The 26,484-nt window shown below is 51.7% G+C and overlaps 8 protein-coding genes across 8 annotated transcripts; 6 read left to right on the top strand and 2 right to left on the bottom strand.

The window, feature by feature from the left end:
* Window positions 1-862: 862 nt before the first annotated feature.
* GCD11 (eukaryotic translation initiation factor 2 subunit gamma) lies at window positions 863-2,566 on the top strand (the record flags this gene model as incomplete). Its single annotated transcript, XM_051731815.1, has 5 exons — window positions 863-999; window positions 1,050-2,017; window positions 2,069-2,265; window positions 2,315-2,484; window positions 2,536-2,566. The coding sequence occupies 5 exons, from the start codon at window positions 863-865 to the stop codon at window positions 2,564-2,566; spliced, it is 1,503 nt and encodes a 500-aa protein (XP_051588544.1).
* An 801-nt stretch (window positions 2,567-3,367) lies between these two features.
* On the top strand, window positions 3,368-4,722 carry J4E82_005551 (uncharacterized protein; the record flags this gene model as incomplete). The annotated part of the gene is made up of 2 exons (XM_051731814.1): window positions 3,368-4,246; window positions 4,318-4,722. 2 exons carry the CDS (start codon window positions 3,368-3,370, stop codon window positions 4,720-4,722), a joined length of 1,284 nt encoding a protein of 427 aa, XP_051588543.1.
* A 1,413-nt stretch (window positions 4,723-6,135) lies between these two features.
* On the bottom strand, window positions 6,136-7,852 carry MT2 (Sphingolipid C9-methyltransferase 2; the record flags this gene model as incomplete). The annotated part of the gene is made up of 4 exons (XM_051731813.1): window positions 6,136-6,315; window positions 6,367-7,118; window positions 7,169-7,655; window positions 7,751-7,852. 4 exons carry the CDS (start codon window positions 7,850-7,852, stop codon window positions 6,136-6,138), a joined length of 1,521 nt encoding a protein of 506 aa, XP_051588542.1.
* Window positions 7,853-8,299: 447 nt separating this feature from the next.
* On the bottom strand, window positions 8,300-9,328 carry J4E82_005549 (uncharacterized protein; the record flags this gene model as incomplete). The annotated part of the gene is made up of 4 exons (XM_051731812.1): window positions 8,300-8,984; window positions 9,033-9,111; window positions 9,155-9,195; window positions 9,246-9,328. The coding sequence occupies 4 exons, from the start codon at window positions 9,326-9,328 to the stop codon at window positions 8,300-8,302; spliced, it is 888 nt and encodes a 295-aa protein (XP_051588541.1).
* Window positions 9,329-10,093: 765 nt separating this feature from the next.
* J4E82_005548 (uncharacterized protein) lies at window positions 10,094-12,813 on the top strand (the record flags this gene model as incomplete). The annotated part of the gene is made up of 3 exons (XM_051731811.1): window positions 10,094-10,367; window positions 10,423-11,982; window positions 12,032-12,813. 3 exons carry the CDS (start codon window positions 10,094-10,096, stop codon window positions 12,811-12,813), a joined length of 2,616 nt encoding a protein of 871 aa, XP_051588540.1.
* A 733-nt stretch (window positions 12,814-13,546) lies between these two features.
* Window positions 13,547-19,101, top strand: J4E82_005547 (uncharacterized protein; the record flags this gene model as incomplete). Its single annotated transcript, XM_051731810.1, has 10 exons — window positions 13,547-13,591; window positions 13,648-13,668; window positions 13,739-13,765; window positions 13,824-14,201; window positions 14,250-15,366; window positions 15,420-17,798; window positions 17,858-17,944; window positions 17,996-18,642; window positions 18,692-18,811; window positions 18,865-19,101. The coding sequence occupies 10 exons, from the start codon at window positions 13,547-13,549 to the stop codon at window positions 19,099-19,101; spliced, it is 5,058 nt and encodes a 1,685-aa protein (XP_051588539.1).
* A 565-nt stretch (window positions 19,102-19,666) lies between these two features.
* On the top strand, window positions 19,667-20,131 carry J4E82_005546 (uncharacterized protein; the record flags this gene model as incomplete). The annotated part of the gene is made up of 2 exons (XM_051731809.1): window positions 19,667-19,786; window positions 19,961-20,131. 2 exons carry the CDS (start codon window positions 19,667-19,669, stop codon window positions 20,129-20,131), a joined length of 291 nt encoding a protein of 96 aa, XP_051588538.1.
* Window positions 20,132-21,987: 1,856 nt separating this feature from the next.
* Window positions 21,988-26,063, top strand: J4E82_005545 (uncharacterized protein; the record flags this gene model as incomplete). The annotated part of the gene is made up of 7 exons (XM_051731808.1): window positions 21,988-22,138; window positions 22,201-22,493; window positions 22,700-23,260; window positions 23,313-23,598; window positions 23,654-24,542; window positions 24,598-24,701; window positions 24,757-26,063. 7 exons carry the CDS (start codon window positions 21,988-21,990, stop codon window positions 26,061-26,063), a joined length of 3,591 nt encoding a protein of 1,196 aa, XP_051588537.1.
* Window positions 26,064-26,484: the final 421 nt, after the last annotated feature.

The following is a 26,484-nucleotide window of genomic DNA, read 5'->3' as shown; positions in this document are numbered from 1 at the left end:
CTGCCAATCAGCTCGCGAGAACTGCGATGAAGTCCGTCATTCTCGCGAGCTGATTGGCAGGTTGCGGCACACCAGGATTTGCGCTACGAAGGGATGCACGTTAAGGTGTTCAGTTGCTTCCTTTTAACATGCGATAAGCGTGCATGTATCTCTGAACAGGATATTGCGGCTCCAACATAACTGAGCTGCTTGTAATTTAACCATGCCGTGTAGACAGTCATTAACAGCTAGGTTACTGAGAGGGCGCAATGTCAGCACAATACCGTGTACTGTGACATTCTAGGTACGCAACCTAGACATGAACACCGGAAGCGCCCTCGACTTTTGGTCTCAACGGATGTCGTCAAGCCAGCGTCGCAGCACACGAAAAAAACATCACGTAAACATGTAATGTACGACCAATCATTGCGCTCTCTCCCACTGCAAAAGCAGGGAGAAACCGCACCCAAGATCAGCCAAAGTATTCCTCTCCACTTCACAGACGGTTTTCGTTCTCATGGAAACCTCACACCGTCCGTAGACGACGGGTCTCTCCAAAGAAAATGCTTTTCGTGAGTGTGCAAATTTTTTGCGTTGTTCAATGAAGAGGAAAGCCAGGGCCGGCGGCGGAAGAGATTTTGTTCAGAAGACCGGCGGAACCTTTCGCCGTGGGCGCTTTGACGCTGTGCGCAGCCCCGCCACAAGTGGGCTGTTCCGAATCTGGGTTTGAGTCACTTTGTGTGGGATTTGAAGTCGAAAGTTGCCAGCCGCCAGTCTCCACAAAGGCAACACTACGATAGACGAATCCAATCTCTCGACAACCACCCACACTTACAATCCAACCATCTCCCGAATAGCCAACCCTCGGAACAAATTGCCCACCATGGAGTCCGAGTCCGACCACGACCACCGCGATGACGAGAGCGTGTCTGAGCAGGAGGACATCGAGGACACGAAGCCAAAGTCCGCGTTGAAGAAGGGCCGGGAGCCAGTGGCGCCCGTGCAACGCCCAGAGCTTCCGTACGTGTTGAACACATGAGGCTCTACGCCAGATAGCTAACGCGCACAAGCGAACAACCAGACCCAAGCACACTTGACCTCACTACGCTCAACCCGCTGTCGCCTGAGATCATCTCCCGCCAAGCTACCATCAACATCGGAACCATTGGTCACGTCGCTCACGGAAAAAGCACTGTGGTGAAAGCCATCTCCGGTGTGCAGACCGTCCGTTTCAAGAACGAACTAGAGAGGAATATTACCATCAAGCTCGGTTATGCCAACGCGAAGATCTACCAATGCGACAACCCAGAGTGCCCGCGCCCAACATGCTACCGGTCATACAAGAGCGACAAGGAGGTCGACCCAGCTTGCGAACGTGAAGGATGTGAGGGCAAATACAGACTGAAGCGCCACGTCTCTTTCGTCGACTGCCCTGGCCACGACATTCTCATGAGCACTATGTTGTCAGGTGCTGCCGTCATGGACGCTGCACTGCTTCTGATCGCTGGAAACGAATCTTGCCCGCAACCGCAAACCAGTGAACATCTTGCTGCCATCGAGATCATGAAGCTGAACCACATCATCATCCTCCAAAACAAGGTCGATCTGATGCGGGAAGACAGCGCTGCGTCGCATTACGAGTCTATCCTGAAGTTCATCCGGGGAACCGTTGCCGATGGCTCACCCATCATTCCCATCTCGGCCCAGCTCAAGTTCAACATTGATGCTATCAACGAGCACCTCATTAGCAAGATCCCCGTTCCAGTACGAGACTTTACTGCAAAGCCACACATGATTGTCATTCGATCCTTCGACGTCAACAAACCTGGTGCTGAAATCGATGAGCTCAAGGGTGGTGTTGCTGGTGGCAGTATCCTGACTGGTGTACTAAAGCTGGGAGACGAGATTGAGATCAGGCCCGGTATCGTCTCAAAGGACAGCGCCGGAAAGATTCAGTGCAAGCCCATTTTCTCAAGAGTAGTGTCTCTATTCGCTGAGCACAACGACTTGAAGTTCGCTGTTCCAGGAGGACTGATTGGTAAGTAATCTTTGTTGCAGCATCATCAAGTCCTTAATTAACACGTTCTAGGTGTCGGTACACGCGTTGACCCTACTCTGTGTCGTGCGGATCGTCTCGTCGGTTTCGTTCTTGGTCTCCGTGGACATCTTCCTAACATCTACACTGAGCTCGAAGTCAACTACTTCCTTCTCCGAAGATTGCTCGGTGTCAAGACTGCAGACGGCAAGCAGGCCAAGGTAGCCAAGCTTGCAAAGAATGAAGTTTTGGTAGGTCTCGATCTAGTCTGTGTTCAGAATATGGCTAACAATCGCAAAGATGGTCAACATCGGATCAACTGCTACCGGTGCCAAGGTTGTGGCTGTCAAGGCTGACGCTGCTCGTCTGTCTCTCACCTCGCCTGCATGCACAGAGATCGGTGAGAAGGTCGCGCTGTCTCGACGTATCGAGAAGCACTGGCGTCTTATCGGTTGGGCCAACATTGTAGCGTAAGTTTCAAGGCACATCTAGTTGCGTCCACAAGCTTACAAGTCTTTTAGCGGTAACATCCTCCAACCTATTGTCGACTGAGCGGGGATAGAGAGTAGTGGGGTAGCTCACAAGGAGTGGAACGACAAACTTTATGACGGGACGACGTAGACGTGGGGCGTACGATGGCAAAACATGTGCATTTGGTTCCTCAGCATTTCCTGCCGGAGTCGGTTGTGCTTGGAGAAAGGCATCAAAAGTGGGTTTTCTCGCAGCTGTGTTTTGAACAGCATCTAGAAGCCACAACAGCAGAGGTCTAGCGTCACTCGAGAGCGAGCGTCTTGTGTATCAGCACGTTCTCCAGCTCAGGGTAGCCGCATATAATGAAACATGATCGATCCACTAGAAGTGTTGAGAGTGCGGATGACAGCGGATCCACAGGCGGAAAGTTGGCCGATTTTCACATGAAAGCCATTCTCAGTGACACATGCGGGAGCATGGCCTAACAACGTCAGATCAGCGTGCTAGCCTACATGTGCCTCATAGTCCCCTCACTGCACGTTCGTACGACTTCTCCGCTCACAGTATTTAATTTGATTGCCTATACGAGGTATGTTTGCGAGGCTCCAGTAATTATGCCTGTATAAGGCCGAGCACACGTTCACGTGTACTGACTCGGGGTTAGAGTTCAACTTACGTTCCATTCCAAACAACGCAACAATTATACGAATACGCGGCTCTGTTTGTGCTGCGAACCATAGCTCGTATCTTTTTTTGCTTCTTGACGCTCGCTGTTCATATTGCCTTTATCCTTTATTGTAGTTGCAAGCCTCGATTGCGTCTGCACACATCACAACAAAGTTTGCGGAACCCTGCCCGCGTCGGAACTGGAGCGCGACGGCTATGGAAGAAGACCCTTCGAAGGCGAACGCGGCACCACCTCCGCTGCATATCTACCGCCCCATCCCGCGTCGCAACTTCGAATCCAACTACGACACGGCCGATTCGCCCACACACGCCTTCTCGCAATCCACGCCTCCAAGCGCGACTGAGAATCGGAGATCATCCGACTTCCTCGCTCAGCTGAACGCTCGCTTGCTGGGAACATTCAACTCTCGCGATGACGACTCGGACGACCAGGAGAGAGACAGGGGTCCTCCGCAGCGGAACAAGAGTTACTTGAACATGACGAGTAGCACTCTGTCCGGAATATACGATGAGACGGGTGTCAACACAGCTGGCGAATTGAGCACGGCGGAAACGCCATGGGGAACTGGTGCCGAGACACCCGCACACACAGCCATGGGCCTCCAATCCTGGGAAACCGGTATGGGAAGCCCTGATGGCGGAATGGCCTTGAAGAACCAGGCCAGGAAAGGGTCAAATATGGGCAAAGCTGAAGGACGACAAAGGAGTCGCTCAATCAAACAGCCGCGCCGCGGTGTATGGAAATACTCTGTGATTGCAGGAAAGCTTGTAGCGTTGTACGTCTTCGGTGTCATCTACGGAGTCATTGTCTCGCATCTTCACGAGACGAGGCAACTGGCAGCTGTACACGTTGAAGGTGTCGATCGCAAGAGTCAGGCATACCTTGTCTCCTGGGGGTTATTCGGAGTTGCTCTAGGAAGTTTGCTACCATACGTTGATCTCTTGTGGGATGCGCAGCGGAAAGAGAGCCAGATGGAAGACAAGGAGGCAGAGACACATGATTCACCCATTAGTGAGCAGATCAACGATGTGGTGAGGAGTGTGGCAGCCTTTGTAGGGATTGCATTTGCCATTGTAAGTCTCCACCGACCGACTCCTTCTATGCTTTGTGATACATGGACATGGACTAACGCTACTCTTCTCAGCGTCGTCTCCCCTGGCAATCAACCCTCCAACTGACCTTGACTCTGGCCCTCGTGAACCCCGCCCTATGGTATATACTGGATCGCTCGAAACCCGGCCTTTCCGTCTCACTCACCGTCACGTCGATTCTCACCTCTTTCATATTCCTGTCCAATCCAGATGTTCTTCCCTCGCCGTCTCTACCATCCACCACAAACGCCACACAAGTCCCATCCATTGGCAGCCATACGCACACAAAAGGAAGACCAGCTCCAGTTGTTACACCAGAACTGTTTGCTGGTATGGTCAGCTACGAGAACCTAGCTGTTGTTACGTGGGTTGGCAGTGTCCTGTTTTGTAGTTGTGTTTGCTTCGGGAGTATAGGCAGGAGGTTGGCTGTGCTGGAAGAGAGTGGGTGGAAGAGGTGATGTTCCTTGGTTGAAAACTATAGATAATTGAGGGATTATATTGGATATTGTTGCACAACTATGGTGCTGCTTTGTCGGATAGGTTTGCGGACGGTTTGGGGCGTCCGGTCAAAATTGAAGCTATTGATCCTATGTTGGACATCTCTGGATTCCGGTTTCATTCCTCATTGGTATATGCTGACCTTTGGTATGACTCCAACCACGGAAAGAATTGAATGTCAACCCTCTCTCTAGACTACTATGCTAACTCGAACTGCGTAGTCATGTAAGCGAATCGTCTATCCAGAAGTCTGTATGAGTACAGAAACCTCGAACATGTAAGGATAATGTATCGTTATGGACTGCAGTGTAGTAGGAGAAATCTTGTGCGACCAACGCTCTCTTTATTGTAAGTGATCACATTTCTTTCGGTACTAGCACTGCAGGAAAGATACAACCGCAAAAGAAGTACACCAAAACTGCATTTTAATTATATCAGCCAAGAAAACTGGAAGCAAAAACAATCATCTTTTACCACGTAACCCGTGAGATTCACACGGAGGCAAAAAAGATGTGTCGCAAATTGGCGGTACTGGGAACTATAGACATGTTAGTAACAATGTCTCAGTAAACCGACTCAATGTAGGGGAACGTACTCGAACCCAGGCTGGCGCGGATCTGGATCAGGACAAGCTAAGTTGTCCGCCAGCCACAACGCGACGTCATACCACTAGACCATACCACGATAGGGCTGTTAGCTGGTGTGTAGTCGGTATGGAGGTATTGATGCTTACCCTTAGTGATTTGTTTTGATGGAAAATTTTGAAACCATTACATTCATATAGTTACCATAAACCAGGGAGATCTCATTAGCGCTTAATTTTTTGGTAAGTCATGTCCGGCAACGTAGAGAAATTTGATCAGTGAACTCGGTTGTGGGCAGCGGTACATAGTGGGGACTATGAGTCAAGTTAAAGGCATCGTGGGGAAAGCATGCAGAGCCGAGTGGAGAACATGAGCAAGTGGGCACGGTTGGCACCTTCGAAAAGCGACTACAAAGACTCTTACTCGAGACTTCCATCCAGTACAGAATAAAATCTCCCTTGCACTTGGACTGTTCCTTGAGCACACTGCATGTACAGGTCGGAGAGACGCGTAGGATTCTTCTATGCTTTCTCGGATACATCATCTCTTCATACATGTCCTTTGTCTCATAATCATCAATGCTTTGCAAGCCACTATAGGCTGTATAACATCAACGGCTGACGCCACTTATGACTCCAACTTAGAGAGAATACGTTCCTACTCTATTCCCTGGCTCGGAGCCCCACGTCTCTCCCTTGTAGATTTCGAATACCATCTTCCGTGCTTTCTTTGGTTCAGTCTCGCATTCAATGCTAAGTGATACACGGGAAACATCTTTCTACAGGAAGCTTACTGCGCCTTAGAAAGCTTGGCCCTGCTAGCAGCAAGAGCAGCGGACAGACTGAACTGGGTGTTGATACCGTCAATGCGGTGGACAGCGTTAAGGTTCTTGACGCAAGTAATCTGGAAGCAAGTGGCAGATCCCTGGCGGGAGGCAATCGTAGAGTAGGCGAGGAAATATTCCCAGATCTGGCGGGTGGTTAGCACCTAGCAATAAAAGGACAAGAAAGTTGTTCTTACCTTGAACCATCGGATTCCGTACTTGGCAACAACCTTCTCCTTGTTGGCGAGCCAGTTGCGGTACCACCTCCAGAGAGTGGCAGAGTAGTGTACACCGATGGTGTCAACCATCTTGACCTCAAAACCAGCACCCTCGAGGGTGTCGATGACGAAACCTAGAGGAGTAGAAGCATCGGCGCCAGGGAAGACGTATTTGTTCATGAAAAGACCCCAGGTGAAGTCCTCGAATTGCCAAGCCTTACGGAGACCAGCAATCTGAAGGAAGAAGACACCGTCATCATCGAGCATATCATAGACCTGACGGAAGAAGCCGCTCAAGTGGCGGACACCAACGTGCTCAGCCATCTCGAGACAGGTGATCTTGTTGTAGCCACCAGGAGGGAGAGGGATGTCGCGGTAGTCCATGCAGAGAATCTTGGATTGGTCTTCTTCGATACCAGCCTTCCTGAGGCCATTGTTGCCCCAAGCAGTCTGGTTGCGACCGAGAGTAACACCAGTAGCGTGGGCACCGTAGTTGACCGAGGCAAACTTGGTAAGAGTACCCCATCCGCAACCAATATCGAGCATCTTCTCGCCCTTCTTCAGTCCGATCTTTTCACAGACGACTGACATCTTGTTGTCCTGTAGCTGTTCGAGACTCTCCTCAGTGTTGATGTCGGAGATGATACCGGAGGTGTAGATCATGCGGGGACCGAGGAACCAGCCGTAGAAGTCGTCACCGCGGTCGTAGTGGTCGCGGACCTGTTCCTCGTCTGATGTCGGGTCAGCATGTATATAGTTTGCGAATGATGGGAGCACCAACCCTGAGACTTGGAGTGGACAATCATTTCTGGGATCATGCCAAAGAGGAAGTGCTTGATCAATCCGAGAGTGAAGCGGGGCTTGGACCAGTCGTGGCGCCATTCGAGAATCTCGAGCATGTCGCCATTGAGCTCTACCTCGCCGTCGAAGTACTTCTCCTGGAACGTCTCGATGGGGATCTGCTTCTTGCCATAGTATGCGTCGCGGTCCTCGGGCTTGGTGAACTTGAGGTAGTGCTCAATGGGCTTGCCGGGAAGTTTGGCCTTCTCGTTCTTGCGGGGTGCAAATTCAGAGGTGAGCCACCAGAAGGGTCCTAGGATAGGGAGGAACAGAACGAGGGCTAGGAAAACCCATGTCTTGAAGCCCATACCCCAGCTCCAGGTGATGTAGGCGGGGATGCCCACCAGCAGCGAGATGAGGGCATAGTTGTTGAACGAGTCACGACCGGAACCTTCAGCGGGCAGGGGAGCATTCGCAATGGTCGGGTACTGTCAGACATGGAACGTCAGCGTGCTAGCTCTTTGTGTTGATGCTCAATGGCTGGCGGGGTCGCTCGTTAAACTGTCCAGATGCAACAACTTACCGAAGTTGTCTTGACGCCGCAGTCGAAGGCGGGCGTCGTGGGCGAGGGCGCCGGTGGCGTCTCAACCCACTCAAAGTTCTCCTCAGAGGTATTGCTGCTCATCTTGCGCACTGCTGAGCAATTTTGCAAGATGGGAAGCAAACGTGTTGGGATCTGGGAGGCTTTAACGGCGGTGAATCTAAGCGAACACCCACCGGGGTTGCGCTTGCCCCTGCAGATGGTCGACTAGCTCCAAACATTTAACAGCACACCGACGGCGACTCCCATGGATGTGCGCGATATACGTTGCAGTATTGCTAGCACAACTCTGCTGGTGATAAGGATTATGGGGCGTGAACAAACTTGCAATATCTACAACTCAGTACGCTTGGACATGGAATACAGTCCCCAGCCTCTTTATACAGCATGTGCACTCGCTCTTTCTTCGGTCGTATACGCGTATGATCTATACACGCTTCTTCCATCAACAATCTGTCTTTCAATCCCGTACAGGTAGGGACAATTTTCAGATTCTGCCAAGCCATGTTCACAAACATAGGCGGGGCACGCTCAAGACACGTTTACTAGTAGCTTCCCCCTGACAAAGTCCACCTGCTCCTTGGCAACACCGGCTTTCTCCAGGTACCCCTCAACGCTGCCGTACTTTTCCAGTAGATACGAGTGTACACTGCTCACCAAGTCTGGAGGACATATCGCAAATTGTTCTGTCAGACCAATAGATGCCATCTCTTTCAGCCTTCCTTCTTTCTCTGGCTCAAGTTCTGGCTCGGACAGTCGGTAGTCGTCGTCGATCGTCTTTTGGTCGACACCGAGAAGCAAGAGGACCAGCATAACTATGAGCCCGGTCCGGTCCTTGCCCTGTGTACAGTGGACTAGAACTGGCCAATTCTGCTCTTCTCCCAATACATCGAAGACCTGCCTGACTTCTCGTGTGCATACGTCTAGGGATTGCTCGGCCAGACCGACGAGCCCCATGTCTTCCATATGAGGAGCTAAAATCTTGATAGCATCCTTGCGGTAGCCGACAATCATAAGTCCCGCCAACCTGAAAAACTCGAGCCATGTAAGCTTCGAGAGCAACATGCGCGAGAAGGCCGAGCCATTAAAGTTGATTTCGTGATAGGTTATGCCGGGTATCTTGAGGGGCTCTGCTACATCGTCGTTGCTCTGAGGAATTGCCGCTGATGCTTTGATCCTTGCATCATGCTTTTGCGCCTGTTCGATGTGCTCCGTTCTGTGCTGGTCAGTACGATATCGGCGCCGGCCACTTGTATCTGCGTACTTTGTTCGTAGATCAATAATGCTCTTCACGCCGAACTCTTTCAAGAGTCTCTGCCTGTCTTGGAAAGAAGCCTCATCTTCTATAGTCAGCCTCGCGCCAAGATACGTGTGTAAGATACGCACCAGGTCGGGCGCTTCGGAACAGTAAGCCGTTCCTTAGATGGCTGCAGCATGGTCAGCCAAAGATCCACTTCGCCGTGCTTTAGTGAAATACCGAGTTCCTGTCGTCTGATTGACAAATTCACTGACATCGCGAAAGTTCAATATGCTTTTCAGCGGCGTTTGTAGTTCAGTCATGTTTACTACGCTCAACCTTGCGAGGCTAAAATTGGTGGTATAGTTATTTGCTGGATCAAGGCGGAATGTCGAGATCTGGTGACGTAGTTAAGTTGGCACTAACCGCATCTAATCCAACCTGCAACTTTGCTTCTGAAGCCAAACACCCACCAGTGGAGGTGCTCGGGCATCACGACAATAATCAGGACAGAAATGCGCCATAATCGTTTGTAGCTCTAAGATCTTAAACTACGCTGCTATGATCACCGCGTTCCAACTGGATGCAGTCCATAAAAACTTATTGATCTCGCAGACGTACAGTACAGACACTGGAACTTGGCTTTCGTGTTCCACAATGCCACGGCGCAACGTTGTATCCCAAATGATGTGCTTCATTGTTTCATTCGCACGACGCAGGTTCGTGATCTCCAGATGTGCGCAAGGGTGCGGGCAGACAGGATGGGCCCTCCTGGACGCACTTGATACGTGATTTGACCACTTCGGTCAGTCCGTCGCATTGCTTCCGTCTGGAAAGGCAAGGTCATGGTCTGGCGGAGGCTAGAACCAGACCCAAGAGGGTAAGGCTGAGATTTTCCACGCGGAACACACGCTCGTTCACGGCGATCACAGTTATATGACATCATTGCTACCTTCTCGCCATTTAGCCATGAAGGGCGCCACAGTCTGTATCCCTCGCTGGCGGTGGCCTTCCCTTCTTAACTCTTGTGATCACCCTCAAAGTAGCGCTTGGTTCGATTGCATCTTGCACCGACACGCTATTTCACAATGGCGACGACAGCCCTTGCCGCGAGTGCGCCCCCCACTGCTGACAGCAGACCCTTGAAGGGGACGGAAGAGGCGGCTCCACCACGATCCTCTGCCGAGACGAACATGCGTTGCCCTGACCCATCCGCGCATTCGCATCAGTCAAAGAACAGCGCATTGCAAAATCAGGCGTCTGCAGCAGCGCTATATTCCCATAACCACGGTGGCCCGGCCAAAGCAAACGTAGCGAAACCCATCAACCCGCTCGGAGCCGACGGCAAGCTCTCATCAGCGAGTGAGTGCGAAGTTGTGATGATCTAATTACATCATATGCTAACAAACATTCGTAGGCGCTGCTACAAGTCTCAAATACGCAAAGGCCCAAGACCTTCCCAGCTATCCCGTCGTTGGAATCGACACTCAATCTTCTGCCGGAGCTGCCGCGCTGCTCGCGAACCAGAACAAGAAGAGCCCGGAGTGGTGGAAGCCCGAAGCATCCTCCGCCGCAGGCAAGGCTGCGTTGCTCGCAAACGGTTATAAGATGGCTCCCATGTGGCAACCAGAAGCAAGCGCGGCAGGCTCAAAAGCAGCGCTTCTCGCCCATAGAGACGGCGCAAAGCTGAACCTGTGGCACCCGGAAGCCAGTGCTGAAGGTCATTCTGCTGCTACCATCGCTATGAGCAAGAAGGGGCTCGGCCCAGAGGTCGACTATGGATACACCGATCAGGGCAGGAAGAACGCCTTCACTGCGGCTACCGATGCGCACTCCGCATCGAGGCGTAAGCGCGCTCAGTCAAACCCACCAACTGCGCCCCTGTATCCAGACTCGAAGAATTCGGCCAGGAATGCATTGGGCGCAGCAACACTCGCTCATAGTGCGTCTACTCGAGCCAAACCACAAGCTAGTCCTGCTGATTCCAACCACCGCGGACATGGTGCTATGGAAGCTGCACGCATTCAGCATGCAAAGAGCATATCGCGCAACATGTACACCAGCACTCCGCCTGTTGCGTTAGAGACAGAGGAGAAGAGGCACAACGACGCTCTCCGAGCTTCTGCAATATCTATGGCTAAGAAGATCTACGATGTGCAACAGCAACACATCGATGGCGCAACGGGCCAGTCTGTCGCCCGCACTGGAGCGACTGCAGCACACAGTCAACAGCCAGCGACTGGTGAGGCTGATATCAAGCAGCAAGCTATGCGCTACATCGGGATCCAAGAAGCTGCACAAAAGCTTGCTCAAGAAAGGCTGGCAAAGATAGGATATGACGAGAACGCCGCCTACCGAAGCTACTACGGCTACGACCAGCCAACCAGGTCGAAACTCTCCATGCGTCGTGGGCGTAATCGTGCCCACAGTGCTTCTGAGACAGCCCCTGCGGACACTTCGGACTCTGACGAAGACGACTTTCGTTCGAGGCGAATTCGTTCGCAGATGGATCAGCTCAATAAGCAACTGGCTGATGTGGACGCAAAGAAACGCGAAAATGATCGCAAATCCTTGCTTGCTGCTGCGCAGCGCAAGGTTCAAGCACAGATGCAGGGCATGGACAAGAAAATCTATGACGAAACGGGCAAGATGTCGTCTGCCATGGTGGACGATTGGGATGAAAAGGCGAGGCAGCGTGCCTTAGCGAACTCTGAGGCTCGCATGGAAAACCACGGTAGGGTGCATATCGGTAATGGCAAATGGATGGATCAAGGCGAAATCGACGCTATCGCCCAGGCCAGAATTCAGCCTACTTTAGACGAAATCACCGAGAAGACCGAAAAGCGCCTCGCCGAGGACGAGAAGCGGCGTGCTGAGGAAGAAGAGCGCCGACTCGATCAGGAGCAGGAGAAGCGCCGTATTCGTACCGAGAAAGAGCGGGCCGCTGAGATCAAGGCTGAGGAGAGGCAAGGAAGGGGTAAGTTGTTCTTGTTGAGTCGTTCATCCCATTACTGACGTACAAACAGAAGAAGAGAAGAGGGCTGCCAAAGCGAAAGCTGCTGAAGAGAAGCTGGCTGCGAAACAAGCAAAGGAAGCGGAGAAGACCAAAATTACCGAACAACGCAAGTCCAAGGAGATCCCGCTGCCTGAACCAGCAGTCGTAGATGCTGAAGCGCCGCGTGACAACGAGGATCTGTATCAAGAGCCCACACCTACAGAAGCTCAACGTACTGCTGAGCATGATTCAACCGACCCGACTTCGCCCACGTCGCAAGGATCTTCGAAAGGGTTCAAATCGCTCCTGAACAAGTTGAAGCGCCGCTCAAAGCATGCTCCTGGGACAGAGACTGAAGGTAATACGAAAGAAAAGGAACCTGGCTTCATTGGTGGCGCAACTCTTCGGAACTCCACCTCACAACCCCAATCTCAATCTCAGTCTTCGAAGAGCGCTATCCATCCAGCTCGTGAGTCGATAGACAGCCGCGTATCTGCTGATGTCGAACCACCAAAGGATTTAGGCGCGGTTGAGCCTACTTACGTTCCTCACGTCGGCCATGTTGACGAGGATCGCTACTCAGATGTCTCATCCTTGTCTAGCGATGGGGAGGAGTTCAGCATCGCACGTGGAAGACCAGCAGAACGTGTTGTAAGTGGTGCAACAGCGACATCCGCGGGAGAGAGCTTTGAGGAAGCCCGTGATCATTTCGACGAAGCTCTAGCACCACCCCCAGCGTTCGGCTCTGATGCAGAGAAAGCGAGGATAGGAAGTCCAAACCGAGAGTCAAAGTTTCAGGAAGTGGGACTGTAGCCCTCGCAACGGTACCTCAGGGGAGAGCGTTGCTCCTAACAGAATGATGTTATGATTAAGCTGAAGCATGTACTGATGAGCTATATTTGGAATTACGTTGTTACGTGTACTAGCCTACAGGGGTACGGGGAGCACAAGTACGGCCTTTGGGTATAATTTAATGTCTTATTCTGTAAAAAGGAAGAAAGTTCCCAATATCTCAACCTTCTCTACGTGTATTGTGCGAAAGCTTTTGGGGAGAACACAGACAACAGTTCAGCCTTGATGTTCTGATTCGATGCTTATGCCGGGGAAGTACGGATCTACCTCACCGAGCCTTGCTACTTACGACCTGCTATTGTACAGATGTGCAGGCTACCAAACTAAACACTTAACTTGAGGCCCTGGTAGTAAAGCCATCTTGATCTCTGTTTCAACGCGATGGACCTTGTACAGAGTCGGTGTAGAAGGTGAGATCAGTCCCTACCAAGAACCGCAACAAACGTGATTGGTCAAAGCTGCCCCGGGGTGCTTATGTCATGTAGGGCGATCCAGCGTATGTGGAAATAACACGAGCTCCTTTCTTGAACAGCATCACCTCCACGACCCCGACCCCGCCTTATACGACCGTCTCTCATTTCCTATCACGCGCTTCTGGAGTTGTGCACCTGGGTCTACTTCTTCCTTTTCTTCCGATACCCGATTCTTGCGCGCTTTCTCACCCCGGTGAGCTTGGAACTGGACTGTCGCAAACATGGCTCAGCGACAGGTGCCATTGCACGTCACGCAGCCGACGCTGGTATGCACCGCACTAGATCTTGGTATTGCATAGTCATCAAAACTAATAACTGGCAGCTCACGAACCTCAACATTCTCGTACGTTGGTCCTAGGCCACGCAGCCCGCGAACAAGGCAACAAGAGTTAGCAAGCTAACACACAGCCCAGCCAGCATCGATATCATGGCAGAACTGCGTATGTTATCCTACTCAATTGTATGCACGAGATGCAAATATGCTGACAGAAGGCCTAGACACTCGAGTCCGACAAGTACGTTTGCGTGCGACAGGTCAACACCGAAGCCAACGCGCCCGCCGAGACCGTCATCATCGACCTCAAGAACACCAACAATGTCATCCGGAGACCAATTCGCGCCGACAGCGCTATTATGCACTTGACTGAGCCTATCATTGCTCTCAAGGCGCAAGGCCGGACATTGCAGCTATTCAACCTTGAGACCAAGGAACGCCTGCAGACCTACAGCCATCAGGAGGACATTCAGTTCTGGAGGTGGATCAGCCAGACTACCCTTGCGCTCGTCAGCACAAAGGCTGTATATCACTGGGATGTACTGGACTCGAAGAACGCTGTTGCGCCGCGCAAGATCTTTGATCGCCAAGAACAACTCGAGGTATGCAGTGGCCCATTTATAACGAATTGCATCTAATCCGCTATGTAGAACAATCAGATCATCAACTACGTTACCAACGATGACGAGAGCTGGTCCTGCTTGGTTGGTATCACATCGAACCCCGCTGGTGGCATTCGTGGAAACATGCAGCTCTTCTCCAAGGCGAGGAACGTCAGCCAGCCCCTCGAGGGTCATGCTGCTACCTTCGGTACCCTCCGACTTGACGGTGCATCTACCGATACAAAGATCTTCGCCTTCGCTGTGAAGTCGTCGACTGGCGAAGCCAAGATCAACATCGTTGAAGTCGACCACAACGCCGCAAACCCAGCCTTCCCGAAGCGTCTCATTCCAATCCACTGGCCCGCCGAGGGAACTGGTGACTTCCCGCTCGGCATCCACATTGCGCAAAAGTACGGCATTCTAATCGTAATTACCAAGTTCGGTTTCATCCACCTCCACGACCTCGAGACAGGTACCGCACTGTTCCTGAACCGGATATCTGAAGAAACAGTCTTCACAACGGCGCGTGACGATGAAGGCACTGGTGTCGTTGTCATCAACAAGCGAGGACAAGTTCTGCATACAACTATCCGGGAGGACAGCCTGATTCCATACATTATGGAGAACCCAGCGTGTGCTGAGATTGCTTACAAGCTTGCTTCAAAGGGCGGACTTCCAGGCGCAGACCAGCTCTACTCGCAACGGTTCGAGACGCTCATGTCCCAGGGCAACTTTGCCGAAGCAGCAAAGGTCGCCGCGAACTCGCCCCGGGGCTTCCTCCGCACAATGAACACAATCAACAGGCTGCGCCAGGTTCCTAGCCAGCCTGGCCAGATCACTACTCTACTACAGTACTTCGGACAACTACTGGATAAGGGCGGACTGAACAGAGAAGAAACTCTGGAGCTAGCTCGTCCTGTTTTCGCTCAGGGCCGTAAGCACCTCATTGAGAAGTGGCAGAAGGAAGGCAAGCTCCACTGCTCAGAGGAGCTCGGTGATCTTGCGAAGCCCCACGATCTGAACCTTGCGCTGGCCATTTACAAGGAAGCGAACGTATCTCAAAAGGTCGTTGCAGCACTCGCTGAGCTTGGTCACTACGATCTGATCTTGCAATACTGCAACGGCGCCGGCTACACGCCTGATTACAACGTCTTGCTTCAGCATGGTCAGTCCTTGTATCAGTCTAGCTTTGACGTGAAGTCCACTAACATATCGCAGTGGTCCGCATATCCCCAGAAAAGGGCGCCGAGTTTGCTTCCCAGCTAGCGAAGAACGAAGGCGGCCCACTGATCAGCATCGACCGCGTTGTCGACATCTTCCAGTCCCAGGGCATGATCCAACAGGCGACCGCCTTCCTTCTGGACGTTCTCTCCAACGATCTACCAGAAGAGGGCCATATGCAAACCAAGCTGCTCGAGATGAACTTGCTCAATGCTCCCCAGGTTGCAGACGCTATTCTCGGCAATGAGATGTTCCACCATTACGATAAGGCGCGCATTGCCCAGCTCTGCGAGAACGCTGGCTTGCTCACTCGCGCTTTGGAACACAACGATGACCCGGCTGCCATTAGGCGTATCATTGTTCAAACCGATAAGCTTCCAGAGGAATGGCTGATCAACTACTTTGGTCAACTCACAGTAGAGCTCTCGCTTGAGTGCTTGGATGCTATGCTGACCACGAACATTCGACAAAACTTGCAGGCCGTCATTCGTATTGCCCAGAAGTACTCAGACCTGCTCGGCGCTACCAAGATCATTGATCTCCTTGAGAAGCATCGCACCGCAGAGGGTCTGTACTTCTTCCTAGGCTCCATTGTCAACGTCAGCGAAGACCCTGACGTTCACTTTAAGTACGTCGAGGCGGCGACGACCATGGGCCAACTTAATGAAGTCGAGCGTATCTGCCGAGAGAGTCCTGTTATTCCTGCCGAGAAGACCAAGAACTTTTTGAAGGAAGCCAACCTCACGGAACAACTGCCACTCATCATCATTTGCGATCGTTTCAACTTTGTACACGACCTGGTGCTCTACCTCTACAAGAAGCAGCAATTCAAGTCTATCGAAGTGTACGTCCAGAGAGTCAACCCTGCTAGGACACCTGCCGTCATCGGCGGTCTTCTTGATGTGGATTGCGACGAAAGCATCATCAAGGGTCTTCTAGCTTCAGTGACACCATCTTCGATTCCAATCGACGAGTTGGTTGCCGAGGTAGAATCGCGAAACCGATTGAAGCTTCTTCTGCCATTCTTGGAGCAGACATTGGCGAGTGGCAACCAGCAACAAGCTGTCTACAACGCCTTGGCTAAGATCTACATCGACTCCAACAACAACCCAGAGAAGTTCTTGAAGGAGAACGACCAATACGATACCCTCACTGTTGGAAAGTACTGCGAGAAGCGTGATCCTAACTTGGCGTTCATTGCCTACAGCAAGGGACAGAATGATCTCGAGCTCATCAACATCACCAACGAGAACGCCATGTTCAAGGCCCAAGCACGTTACCTCTTGGAGCGCGCCGATTCTGAGGTCTGGGACTACGTTCTGAGCCCGAACAACTTGCACCGCCGATCGCTCGTTGACCAAGTCACTTCGTATGCTGTTCCTTCGTCCACCGACCCAGACAAGGTCTCCGTCGCTGTCAAGGCCTTCATCACTGGTGACATGCCTGCTGAGCTCATCGACTTGCTCGAGAAGATTATATTGGAGCCTTCTACTTTCAGCGATAACCCGTCCCTCCAGAACTTGCTTATGCTCACCGCCTGCAAGTCTGATCGTGGCAGAGTCATGAACTACATCCAACAGCTCGACCAATATACCCCTGAGGATATTGCTCAACAGTGTATTGAGGTTGGCATGTATGACGAGGCCTTTGAAATCTTCAAGAAGCAAGAAAACCACGTTGAGGCTGCTAATGTCCTCATTGAACACATTGTCTCAATCGATCGGGCATATGAGTATGCCGATAGGGTTGACACGCCAGAAGTGTGGAGCAGAGTTGCCAAGGCACAGTTGGATGGCCTTCGTGTTACAGACTCGATTGAGTCTTACATCCGCGCCGGAGACGCATCCAACTACTTGGAGGTCATTGAGATTGCTACACATGCTGGTAAAGACGAGGACTTGATCAAGTTCTTGAGGATGGCTCGCAAGACCCTTCGTGAGGTACCCATTGATACCGCCTTGGCTTTCTGCTTCGCTCGTACCAACCAACTAGCCGAGCTCGAGGACTTCCTCCGTGCAACCAACGTTGCCGATGTCGAAGCCTCAGGTGACAAGGCTTATGAAGAGGGCTACCATGAGGCAGCAAAGATTTTCTTCACCAGCATCTCCAACTGGGCTAAGCTTGCAACCACCCTCGTACATCTGGAAGACTACCAAGCTGCCGTTGAATGTGCTAGGAAGGCAAACTCCATCAAAGTCTGGAAGCAGGTTAACGAGGCTTGCGTTGCAAAGAAGGAGTTCCGTCTTGCCCAGATCTGTGGTCTCAACCTGATCGTCCACGCCGAAGAGCTCACCGATCTTGTCAAGCAGTACGAGCGTAACGGTTACTTCGATGAATTGATTAGCTTGCTTGAAGCTGGCCTCGGTCTGGAGCGCGGTAAGTACAACCCCTCTAATGACTACAATGTGTATGAAATGCTAACTGTGCCGTTCCAGCGCATATGGGAATGTTCACTTCTCTAGGCGAGGCTCTTGCCAAATACCACCCCGAGCGTGTCATGGAACATCTCCGTCTCTTCTGGAGTAAGTCACATTCAAGCTCTCTTCATCGCATGTGACTAACAATCGTCCTAGGCCGAATTAATATTCCAAAGCTCATCCGTGCGACTGAGGAGGCTCACTTGTGGCCAGAGCTGATCTTTTTGTATGTCCACTACGATGAGTGGGACAACGCTGCTCTTGCCATGATGGAGCGTGCCGCAGATGCCTGGGAGCACCAAGCATTCAAGGACACCATCACCAAGGCTACCAACGTCGAGATCTACTACCGGGCTCTGGGCTTCTACCTTGAAGAGCAACCGACTCTTTTGACCGATCTCCTTCAGGCACTGACTCCCCGAATCGATGTCAACCGTGTTGTCCGCATGTTCGTCAAGTCTGACAATATTCCTTTGATCAAGCCTTTCCTTCTCAACGTCCAGTCGCAGAACAAGCGTGAGGTCAACAATGCCCTTAACGATCTTCTGATCGAAGAAGAGGACTACAAGACACTCCGAGACTCGGTCAACAACTACGACAACTACGATCCTGTCGATCTTGCCCAGCGCCTGGAGAAGCATGACCTGGTCTTCTTCCGTCAAATCGCTGCCGACATCTACCGCAAGAACAAGCGATGGGAGAAGTCCATCACTCTTTCCAAGCAAGACAAGCTTTTCAAGGACGCTATCGAGACCTCAGCTATGTCTGGCAAGTCGGACGTTGTTGAGGATCTGCTCCGCTACGTAAGTTGTACCCTGCTGTTTCTCAATGCATCACTAACCCGCAACTTAGTTCGTCGACATTGGCAGCCGCGAGTGCTATGTTGGTATGCTATACGCTTGCTACGACCTTCTTCGCCCTGACATCATCCTCGAGATGTCATGGCGTAACGGTCTCCACGACTTCACTATGGTATGTATCTCCTCTTACCCCTCTCTTCTTGCAGATCACTAACTATTTACCAGCCATACATGATCAACCTCATTTCTCAACAGACGGCCGCCATTGAGATGCTCAAGAAGGACAATGAGGAGCGCAAGACCCGCGAAGTCTCGCAACAGAAGAAGGAGGAAGACACTCCGATCTTGGGCTCGCGTCTCATGCTTACCCAGGGTCCGATGACGTCGGCTCCTTCACCAGGTCCATACGGACAGGCTAACGGCATCGCCCCGCAGCCAACTGGAAGCTTTCGCGCCTTCTAGACGCTGTCCGACTTGAAGATGAGATACCTGTTCTGCAAATAAGGGTAGTTAGGATACCTCTTCACATTATATATTGATGATTGGTGGGACATGCAAAAGCGAGCGGAGGGTTCATACATTTTTGGCTGTGTGTGACGATGTACTCTACAGGCGTTCAAGGTAGCCTCTCAGTTTGGATGCTTCAAACATGGAACATCTTCAGACTTCTGTACTCTAGTTAATCACTTTGTTTGTGCTGAGATGTTATATTCCTGCTTATAATGTTCATGCGATGTGATTGACATGTAGCCTGGAGGTTTTTGCAGTAGCCACGTCATTGGCATGTCACTGCATGATACTGCGAAAGCCTTCAGAATGTAACCTGATGTTGGTGGTAGTGAATGAACATTACCTAGGTACTTGCGTCCTGACCCTAAATCCGCATAAAGTCTTAAGCGGACGTAGACTTGCCGCACAGCTGCTCTGCCAGGTTCAAACATTGCAAGAATCTCGCATTATATTGGGAAACAGATTGTAACCTGTGGGTGTACAACGCTGTTTCTATTTGAGTACACTAATGTAAAACATGTTGAATGCCTTCGAGGTACATCGTGATGACAGAGCTGATAGCACGACATCGCATGCTACAATTATCAAGTTCACGAAGGCCAGTAATGCAATCATCGTTGTGGACTTGGATATAGTGGTAAGTATACTAGGTCTTGATATGTTCTCTGGAAGGTACACACCAAGTTTTCTTTTCGAGAACATCGAGGAAATTTACAGCGAATACCTCTCAGAACACACATCAGAATGTGGTACAGCACTCATTAGTACCATGTATACTCTAATTAAAGAGTCTCCTGAAACCTTGAATCAGATGCTTGCAGCACAGTTGTTACTATCGGCTCGAACATTCTACGAAGTCATATTGTGCGTCCATCCTATGAACCATGAGCGATTGGTAACCCTAACCCTGGGTGCAGGATACCTAGGTAAAGGCAAGCAGAGAGCCGACCCACCCCAAGCCTCCCGTGGTCCTCTCAACTAAGAGATCATTAGCGATAGTGACGAGGACATGGATTCCAACGGGCAAACCATGTCTTGTGTCTCAGTCGAAGCTCCGACTAACGATCTGACCGATCCTATCATTAGCGCTTCCAGTGACGCTGCTATTGGTGTGCCTTCGTCCATCGCTGGTACACAGAAAACTCGACGGGGTAGCTTGTCGTATGGCCTCCCTTTCCTGAACTTACGAATCCCAAAATCAGGACAAAGACCACCAGGAAGGTCAGGAGCTGCAAGAAGTTTACACCGGTGAAAGTAGCGCGCATGTCCAATACGGAATGTCCTTGGCAACTCACTTACAGAATGGTGCTTTGACAGGTGGCTCTCTTATTGCATCCGTTCTGGTCGAACTTCAAGGTGATGATGTTGACTAAAGTCCACTGCAAAAGTTGTCTTACATCTAAGACGGTACAGGCAAAGGCCCTTCTCACTGGGATCCCGCCAAACCAAGAGCTCGATTGGGAAGACAGTCACAAAGTGGACTTGCTCAACGCCTCTCACGCCAAGCAAGTGTCCTAGTTCCATTGTAAAGATTCGATTAATCTATGACGTGGTTTCTTGATAGATAGGCGAAGTTCTTCTCCCATGGATCCACAATCAGCGCTCGAGTCATACCTACTCTTCTACACATCAAAGGTACCCCAACAGCACACCAAGATATGCTACGCTTTCTTTTTAGATCCTACCGACGTTAAACACAAAAAATACCTTCAGTGCCATTCGATAGCTCTGTATGTGCTCACGGAATAATTAGTTCAATGATTCAGGTGTTGATGTGCCAAGTAGCGAGTGTTTGAAGCTCCGCCCGCAGTACGCATGCATGGCCTTTGCCAAGTTAGGCTACTACGAGTAATGTTTCCAAATGCAGCCACTGAGTGCCTCAAACGACCCATCGTAAGCTAACGTCACCGGTTTCAGGGTCTTTAAAAGCCAAGTCTGCTCTATAACTTAAATGTCATCAGTAATAGTGAGAGGCGGAACCGCATGAGAATGATGCGCAGTCGGTAATAGCTTAGACCCATGTTCCGAATACTCCTCGCAACCATGCAGGTACGCGACTACCAAGCGAGGAGAAGGCCGGAAAAGTATACTAGGAACGAGGCGAAATAGCGGTTCTGCCCTCTACGGTCGTGAGGAAGCTCGGTATAGAAAACTACACCGAAGCAAAGCGCTGGATAAGCACGACATTTTTCCGCGATGCCGAGCTATCCCCGGCATGTGGCAGACACTGCTATGGGAGCTCGGGATGGAATCAAGCTTGCGAATGGCTTGCTGGAGGGGGTCGATGTGGGTAGCGGTCAAGGTTTCATTGAGCGTCTATCATCACACCGGACAAAATGCATGTGGCTTGGCTAGCCGTCCCACGTGCCTTGTCGGCGTGGGATAGAGCAAAAAGGTTTTATACATGTCTGAGAAATCCGGTAGGCAGTGGGGCAGGGCCTATGACCGCGGTGACAATTTTAATCGTGTCGCACATGGGGTGGTTCCGTCGGCGAACCTTGTCAGTGCCCCTCCATTATCTCCCCGCGCCATGAAGCTCTGGCCAGGTCGTGGCATGCAGCTATCCATGGATAGCTTGGTTGCTTTTCAGGTGGCCGACGGGGTCTTTGCACCGTGTTTCCATCTGGCTTGGCTGTGTGGATCTGTTTTGGGATTAAACTCGCGCTCTGCAGCTTTGAGCGAGTGAGTCGTAGCAAGTAGCAGACCCTGGGTATCCGATTGTCGGTACCATAATAAATTGGCGCTGTATCTGCCTTCTTCTGCGGCTCCAGTCCTCCCCCTCTCCTCCTCTCCTTCTCTTCACTTTCCCTTACCCAACACACATAGCCGTCATTCGAGATGACGACACTTGCAGTTGACCAGAATGCCTCGTCGGCCATTGACGAGAATGACTACGACGAGGACCATGGCGAACACCACCCCCACAGGAACTCAGTCCACCACAAGCTGCGTGCAAGCAGCTCTATCATGCAGCTGAAGAAGCTCCTCGGTAAGTCGACGGAGCTCAATGGCTCATGTGTCGCGTCTTGGGCGCTCTAACAGCTCTCCCAGTCGCCAACCGAGGAGAAATCCCCATCCGTATTTTCCGAACAGCCCACGAGCTGTCGCTGCACACTGTGGCCGTCTACAGTCATGAGGACCGCCTCAGTATGCACAGGCAAAAGGCTGACGAGGCCTACGAGATTGGTGCCCGCGGCCAATACACACCTGTCGGTGCTTACCTGGCGGGTGACGAGATCATCAAGATCGCGGTCGAACACAATGTGAACATGATTCACCCCGGTTACGGTTTCTTATCGGAGAACGCAGAGTTCGCACGGAACGTTGAGAAGGCTGGGCTCATTGTGAGTTTTACCGCTTTGTTTACGCTATGACGAAACTGCGTGGAGGGGTCGCAGCTGCTATCGGCCGCTGTTGAGCCTATCGCTCCCGCACAAGACGAGGCATTGGCGGGGCCGATCAACAAGCAGCCCGGCGCCGATCATCGCAGCGAGCATGGCTTTTGTTTTACCCATGCAACATGCGATTCATGCTTACTTTTTCATTCTAGTTCGTAGGCCCCTCTCCCGACACCATCGACGCTCTCGGTGACAAGGTCTCGGCGCGAAAACTCGCTGTCAAGTGCAACGTCCCCGTTGTGCCAGGAACCCCTGGACCCGTTGAGAAGTTCGAGGATGTCAAGGCCTTCACTGACGAATATGGCTTTCCCATCATCATCAAGGCCGCTTTCGGTGGTGGTGGCCGTGGTATGCGTGTAGTACGCGAACAAGAGACCCTCAAGGACTCGTTCGAGCGCGCAACTTCAGAGGCCAAATCGGCTTTCGGTAACGGAACCGTCTTCGTCGAGCGCTTCCTCGACAAGCCCAAGCACATTGAAGTCCAGCTTCTCGGTGACAACCAGGGCAACGTCGTCCATCTCTACGAGCGTGACTGCAGTGTCCAGCGTCGTCACCAGAAGGTCGTCGAGATTGCTCCCGCAAAAGATCTTCCAGTTGAGACCCGTGATGCTATTCTTGCCGACGCTGTCAGGCTTGCACAGAGTGTCAAGTACAGGAACGCCGGAACTGCTGAGTTCTTGGTCGACCAGCAAAATCGCTACTACTTTATCGAGGTTAGTATTCTATACCAATGTGTACAGAATATGTTTACTGAATATTCCGCAGATCAACCCCCGTATCCAGGTCGAGCACACTATTACTGAGGAAGTCACCGGTATCGACATTGTCGCCGCACAAATCCAGATTGCAGCTGGTGCATCTCTCGAGCAGCTTGGCCTGACTCAAGACCACATCTCTACACGAGGCTTTGCCTTCCAATGCCGAATCACCACAGAAGACCCCGCTCAGAGCTTCGCACCCGATACTGGAAAGATCGAGGTCTACCGCTCTGCTGGTGGTAACGGAGTCCGTCTCGATGGTGGTAACGGTTTTGCTGGAGCAATCATCACACGTAATTACTACCCACCTTTCAGCCAGATACCTCTGCTAACCGTCCTCGTTTGTAGCTCACTACGACTCCATGTTGGTCAAGTGCTCTTGCCGTGGTTCCACATACGAGATCGTCCGCCGAAAGATGCTACGTGCTCTAGTAGAGTTCCGTATCCGTGGCGTCAAGACCAACATCCCCTTCTTGATCAAGCTCCTCACTCACCCCACCTTCGTTGACGGACAATGCTGGACAACCTTCATCGACGACACACCCGCTCTCTTCGACTTGATCGGCTCCCAGAACCGTGCTCAGAAGCTCCTCGCATACCTTGGTGACCTCGCTGTCAATGGTAGCCAGATCAAGGGCCAGATCGGCGAGCCCAAGTTCAAGGGCGTTATCCCCATCCCGGCCATTCACGACAACAGCGGCAAGAAGGTCGACACATCCGCCCCTTGCACCGAAGGTTGGAGGAATGTCATTCTCAAGGACGGTCCTGAGGGATTCGCAAAGGCTGTTCGTGCCAACAAGGGATGCTTGATCATGGACACCACATGGCGTGATGCCCATCAGTCACTACTCGCAACTCGTGTCCGAACTGTTGACTTGCTCAACATCGCCAAGGAGACTAGCCACGCTTTCTCCAACGCTTGGGCTCTTGAGTGCTGGGGTGGTGCGACCTTCGACGTCGCCATGCGCTTCCTCTACGAAGACCCCTGGGAGCGTCTTAGGAAGATGCGCAAGCTCGTACCCAACATTCCCTTCCAGATGCTTCTTCGTGGTGCTAACGGAGTCGCATACTCCTCGCTACCCGACAACGCCATCTTCCACTTCTGTGAGCAAGCTAAGAAGAACGGTGTCGATATCTTCCGTGTCTTCGATGCGTTGAACGACGTTGAACAACTTGAGGTTGGTGTCAAGGCTGTCCTCAAGGCCGGCGGTGTTGCCGAGGGAACAGTGTGCTACAGGTAAGTCTCACATATAGGGATTGCGCATACGAAACATACTAACTCAATATTCCAGTGGTGACATGCTTAACCCCAAGAAGAAGTACAACCTGGAATACTACCTGGATGTTGTCGACAAGATTGTCAAGATGGGTGCTCATATCCTCGGTATCAAAGACAGTGAGTTTTTCAATACGCGATATACGTGTAAAACATGTGCTGACTTCCCCTTTAGTGGCTGGTGTACTCAAGCCCCGTGCTGCCCGTCTCCTGATCGGCACCATCCGCGAGAAGTACCCCAACCTGCCCATCCACGTACATACTCACGACTCTGCTGGAACCGGTGTTGCATCCATGGTTGCTTGCGCTGAGGCTGGTGCAGACGCTGTTGATGCCGCCATCGACAGCATGTCCGGTATGACATCCCAGCCCAGTTTGGGCGCCATCCTCTCCTCCCTGGAGGGTACCGACTTTGATGCTGGCCTGGACGCGCACATGATCCGTAACTTGGACGCATACTGGGCCCAGCTTCGTCTCCTCTACTCGCCCTTCGAGGCTGGTCTTACCGGACCTGACCCTGAAGTATACGAGCACGAGATTCCCGGAGGCCAGCTTACCAACCTTATCTTCCAAGCATCGCAACAGGGTCTCGGTGAACAATGGGCTCAGACCAAGAAGGCATACGAGCAGGCCAACGACTTGCTCGGTGACATCGTCAAGGTTACCCCCACCTCCAAGGTTGTCGGTGACTTGGCCCAGTTCATGGTCTCCAACAAGCTTTCCTACGACGACGTCCTAGCCAAGGCTGAACAACTCGACTTCCCGTCCTCCGTCTTGGAGTTCTTCGAGGGACTCATGGGTCAGCCATACGGTGGATTCCCTGAGCCGCTCCGATCTCAGGCTCTCCGTGAGCGAAGGAAGATGGACAAGCGCCCTGGCCTCTACCTTGAGCCTGTCGACATCCCTAAGATCAAGGCAGAGCTCAAGGCCAAGTGGGGCGATGCTACTGAGTGTGATGTAGCATCGTACATCATGTACCCTAAGGTCTTCGAGGACTACAAGAAGTGGACCACCAAGTACGGAGATCTCTCCGTTCTTCCTACTCGTTACTTCTTGTCGCGCCCTGAGATCGGCGAGGAGTTCCACGTCGAGCTTGAGAAGGGTAAGGTTCTTATCCTCAAGCTCCTCGCCATTGGTCCTCTTTCCGAGCAAACTGGTCTGCGTGAGGTCTTCTACGAGATGAACGGCGAAACCCGTACTGTGACTGTCGAGGACCAGCACGCCGCTATTGAGAACGTATCACGACCCAAGGCCGACCCCACAGACAGCAGCCAGGTCGGATCACCCATGTCTGGTGTCTTGGTCGAGGTTCGTGTCCACGACGGTAGCGAAGTCAAGAAGGGTGACCCTGTTGCTATTCTCAGCGCCATGAAGATGGAGATGGTCATCTCTGCACCACACTCCGGAAAGGTCAGTGGCCTTTCTGTGCGTGAAGGTGACTCGGTCGACTCTGGCGACCTGGTCTGCAAGCTCGTCAAGTGAGCATATCACATGTAGGATTGGCGTTGTTTAATGAGAATTATGAAATCCAAGAATGGAAATGATTAGATAGTAACGAACGAATCACGGCGCTGGAGTGCCATTTCAACTTCACACATGTTCACCTGCTGCCTTGAAATGTGCTGTGTGCTCTGCAAAAGATTCCTTTTTCTATGGGGTTATGCTCAGTAGTGGCAACGCTGATATATATGCAAGGCTTTCAATTTCTGACTATAGTGTGTAGCTGTGATGTTGTCACCGAGTGCTTGCCTTTTAGTGCGCTTACAACATGGAAGATATTGTCGTCGTCCACTTATCCCCATGATTGATTGGTCATGTCCATGGCCTCATGCTATATTTTTAGCCGCTCGGAGTGTCTACTATCTTAGATACGTGCAGGAGTAAATATACTACGATTGGATAT

Source organism: Alternaria postmessia (genome assembly GCF_024291825.1).
Source record: "Alternaria postmessia strain BMP 2775 chromosome Unknown scaffold_29, whole genome shotgun sequence".
Taxonomy (NCBI): Eukaryota; Fungi; Ascomycota; class Dothideomycetes; order Pleosporales; family Pleosporaceae; genus Alternaria; species Alternaria postmessia.
Note: the sequence above shows the minus strand (reverse complement) of the source record. Positions and strands in the feature narration are given on the sequence as shown.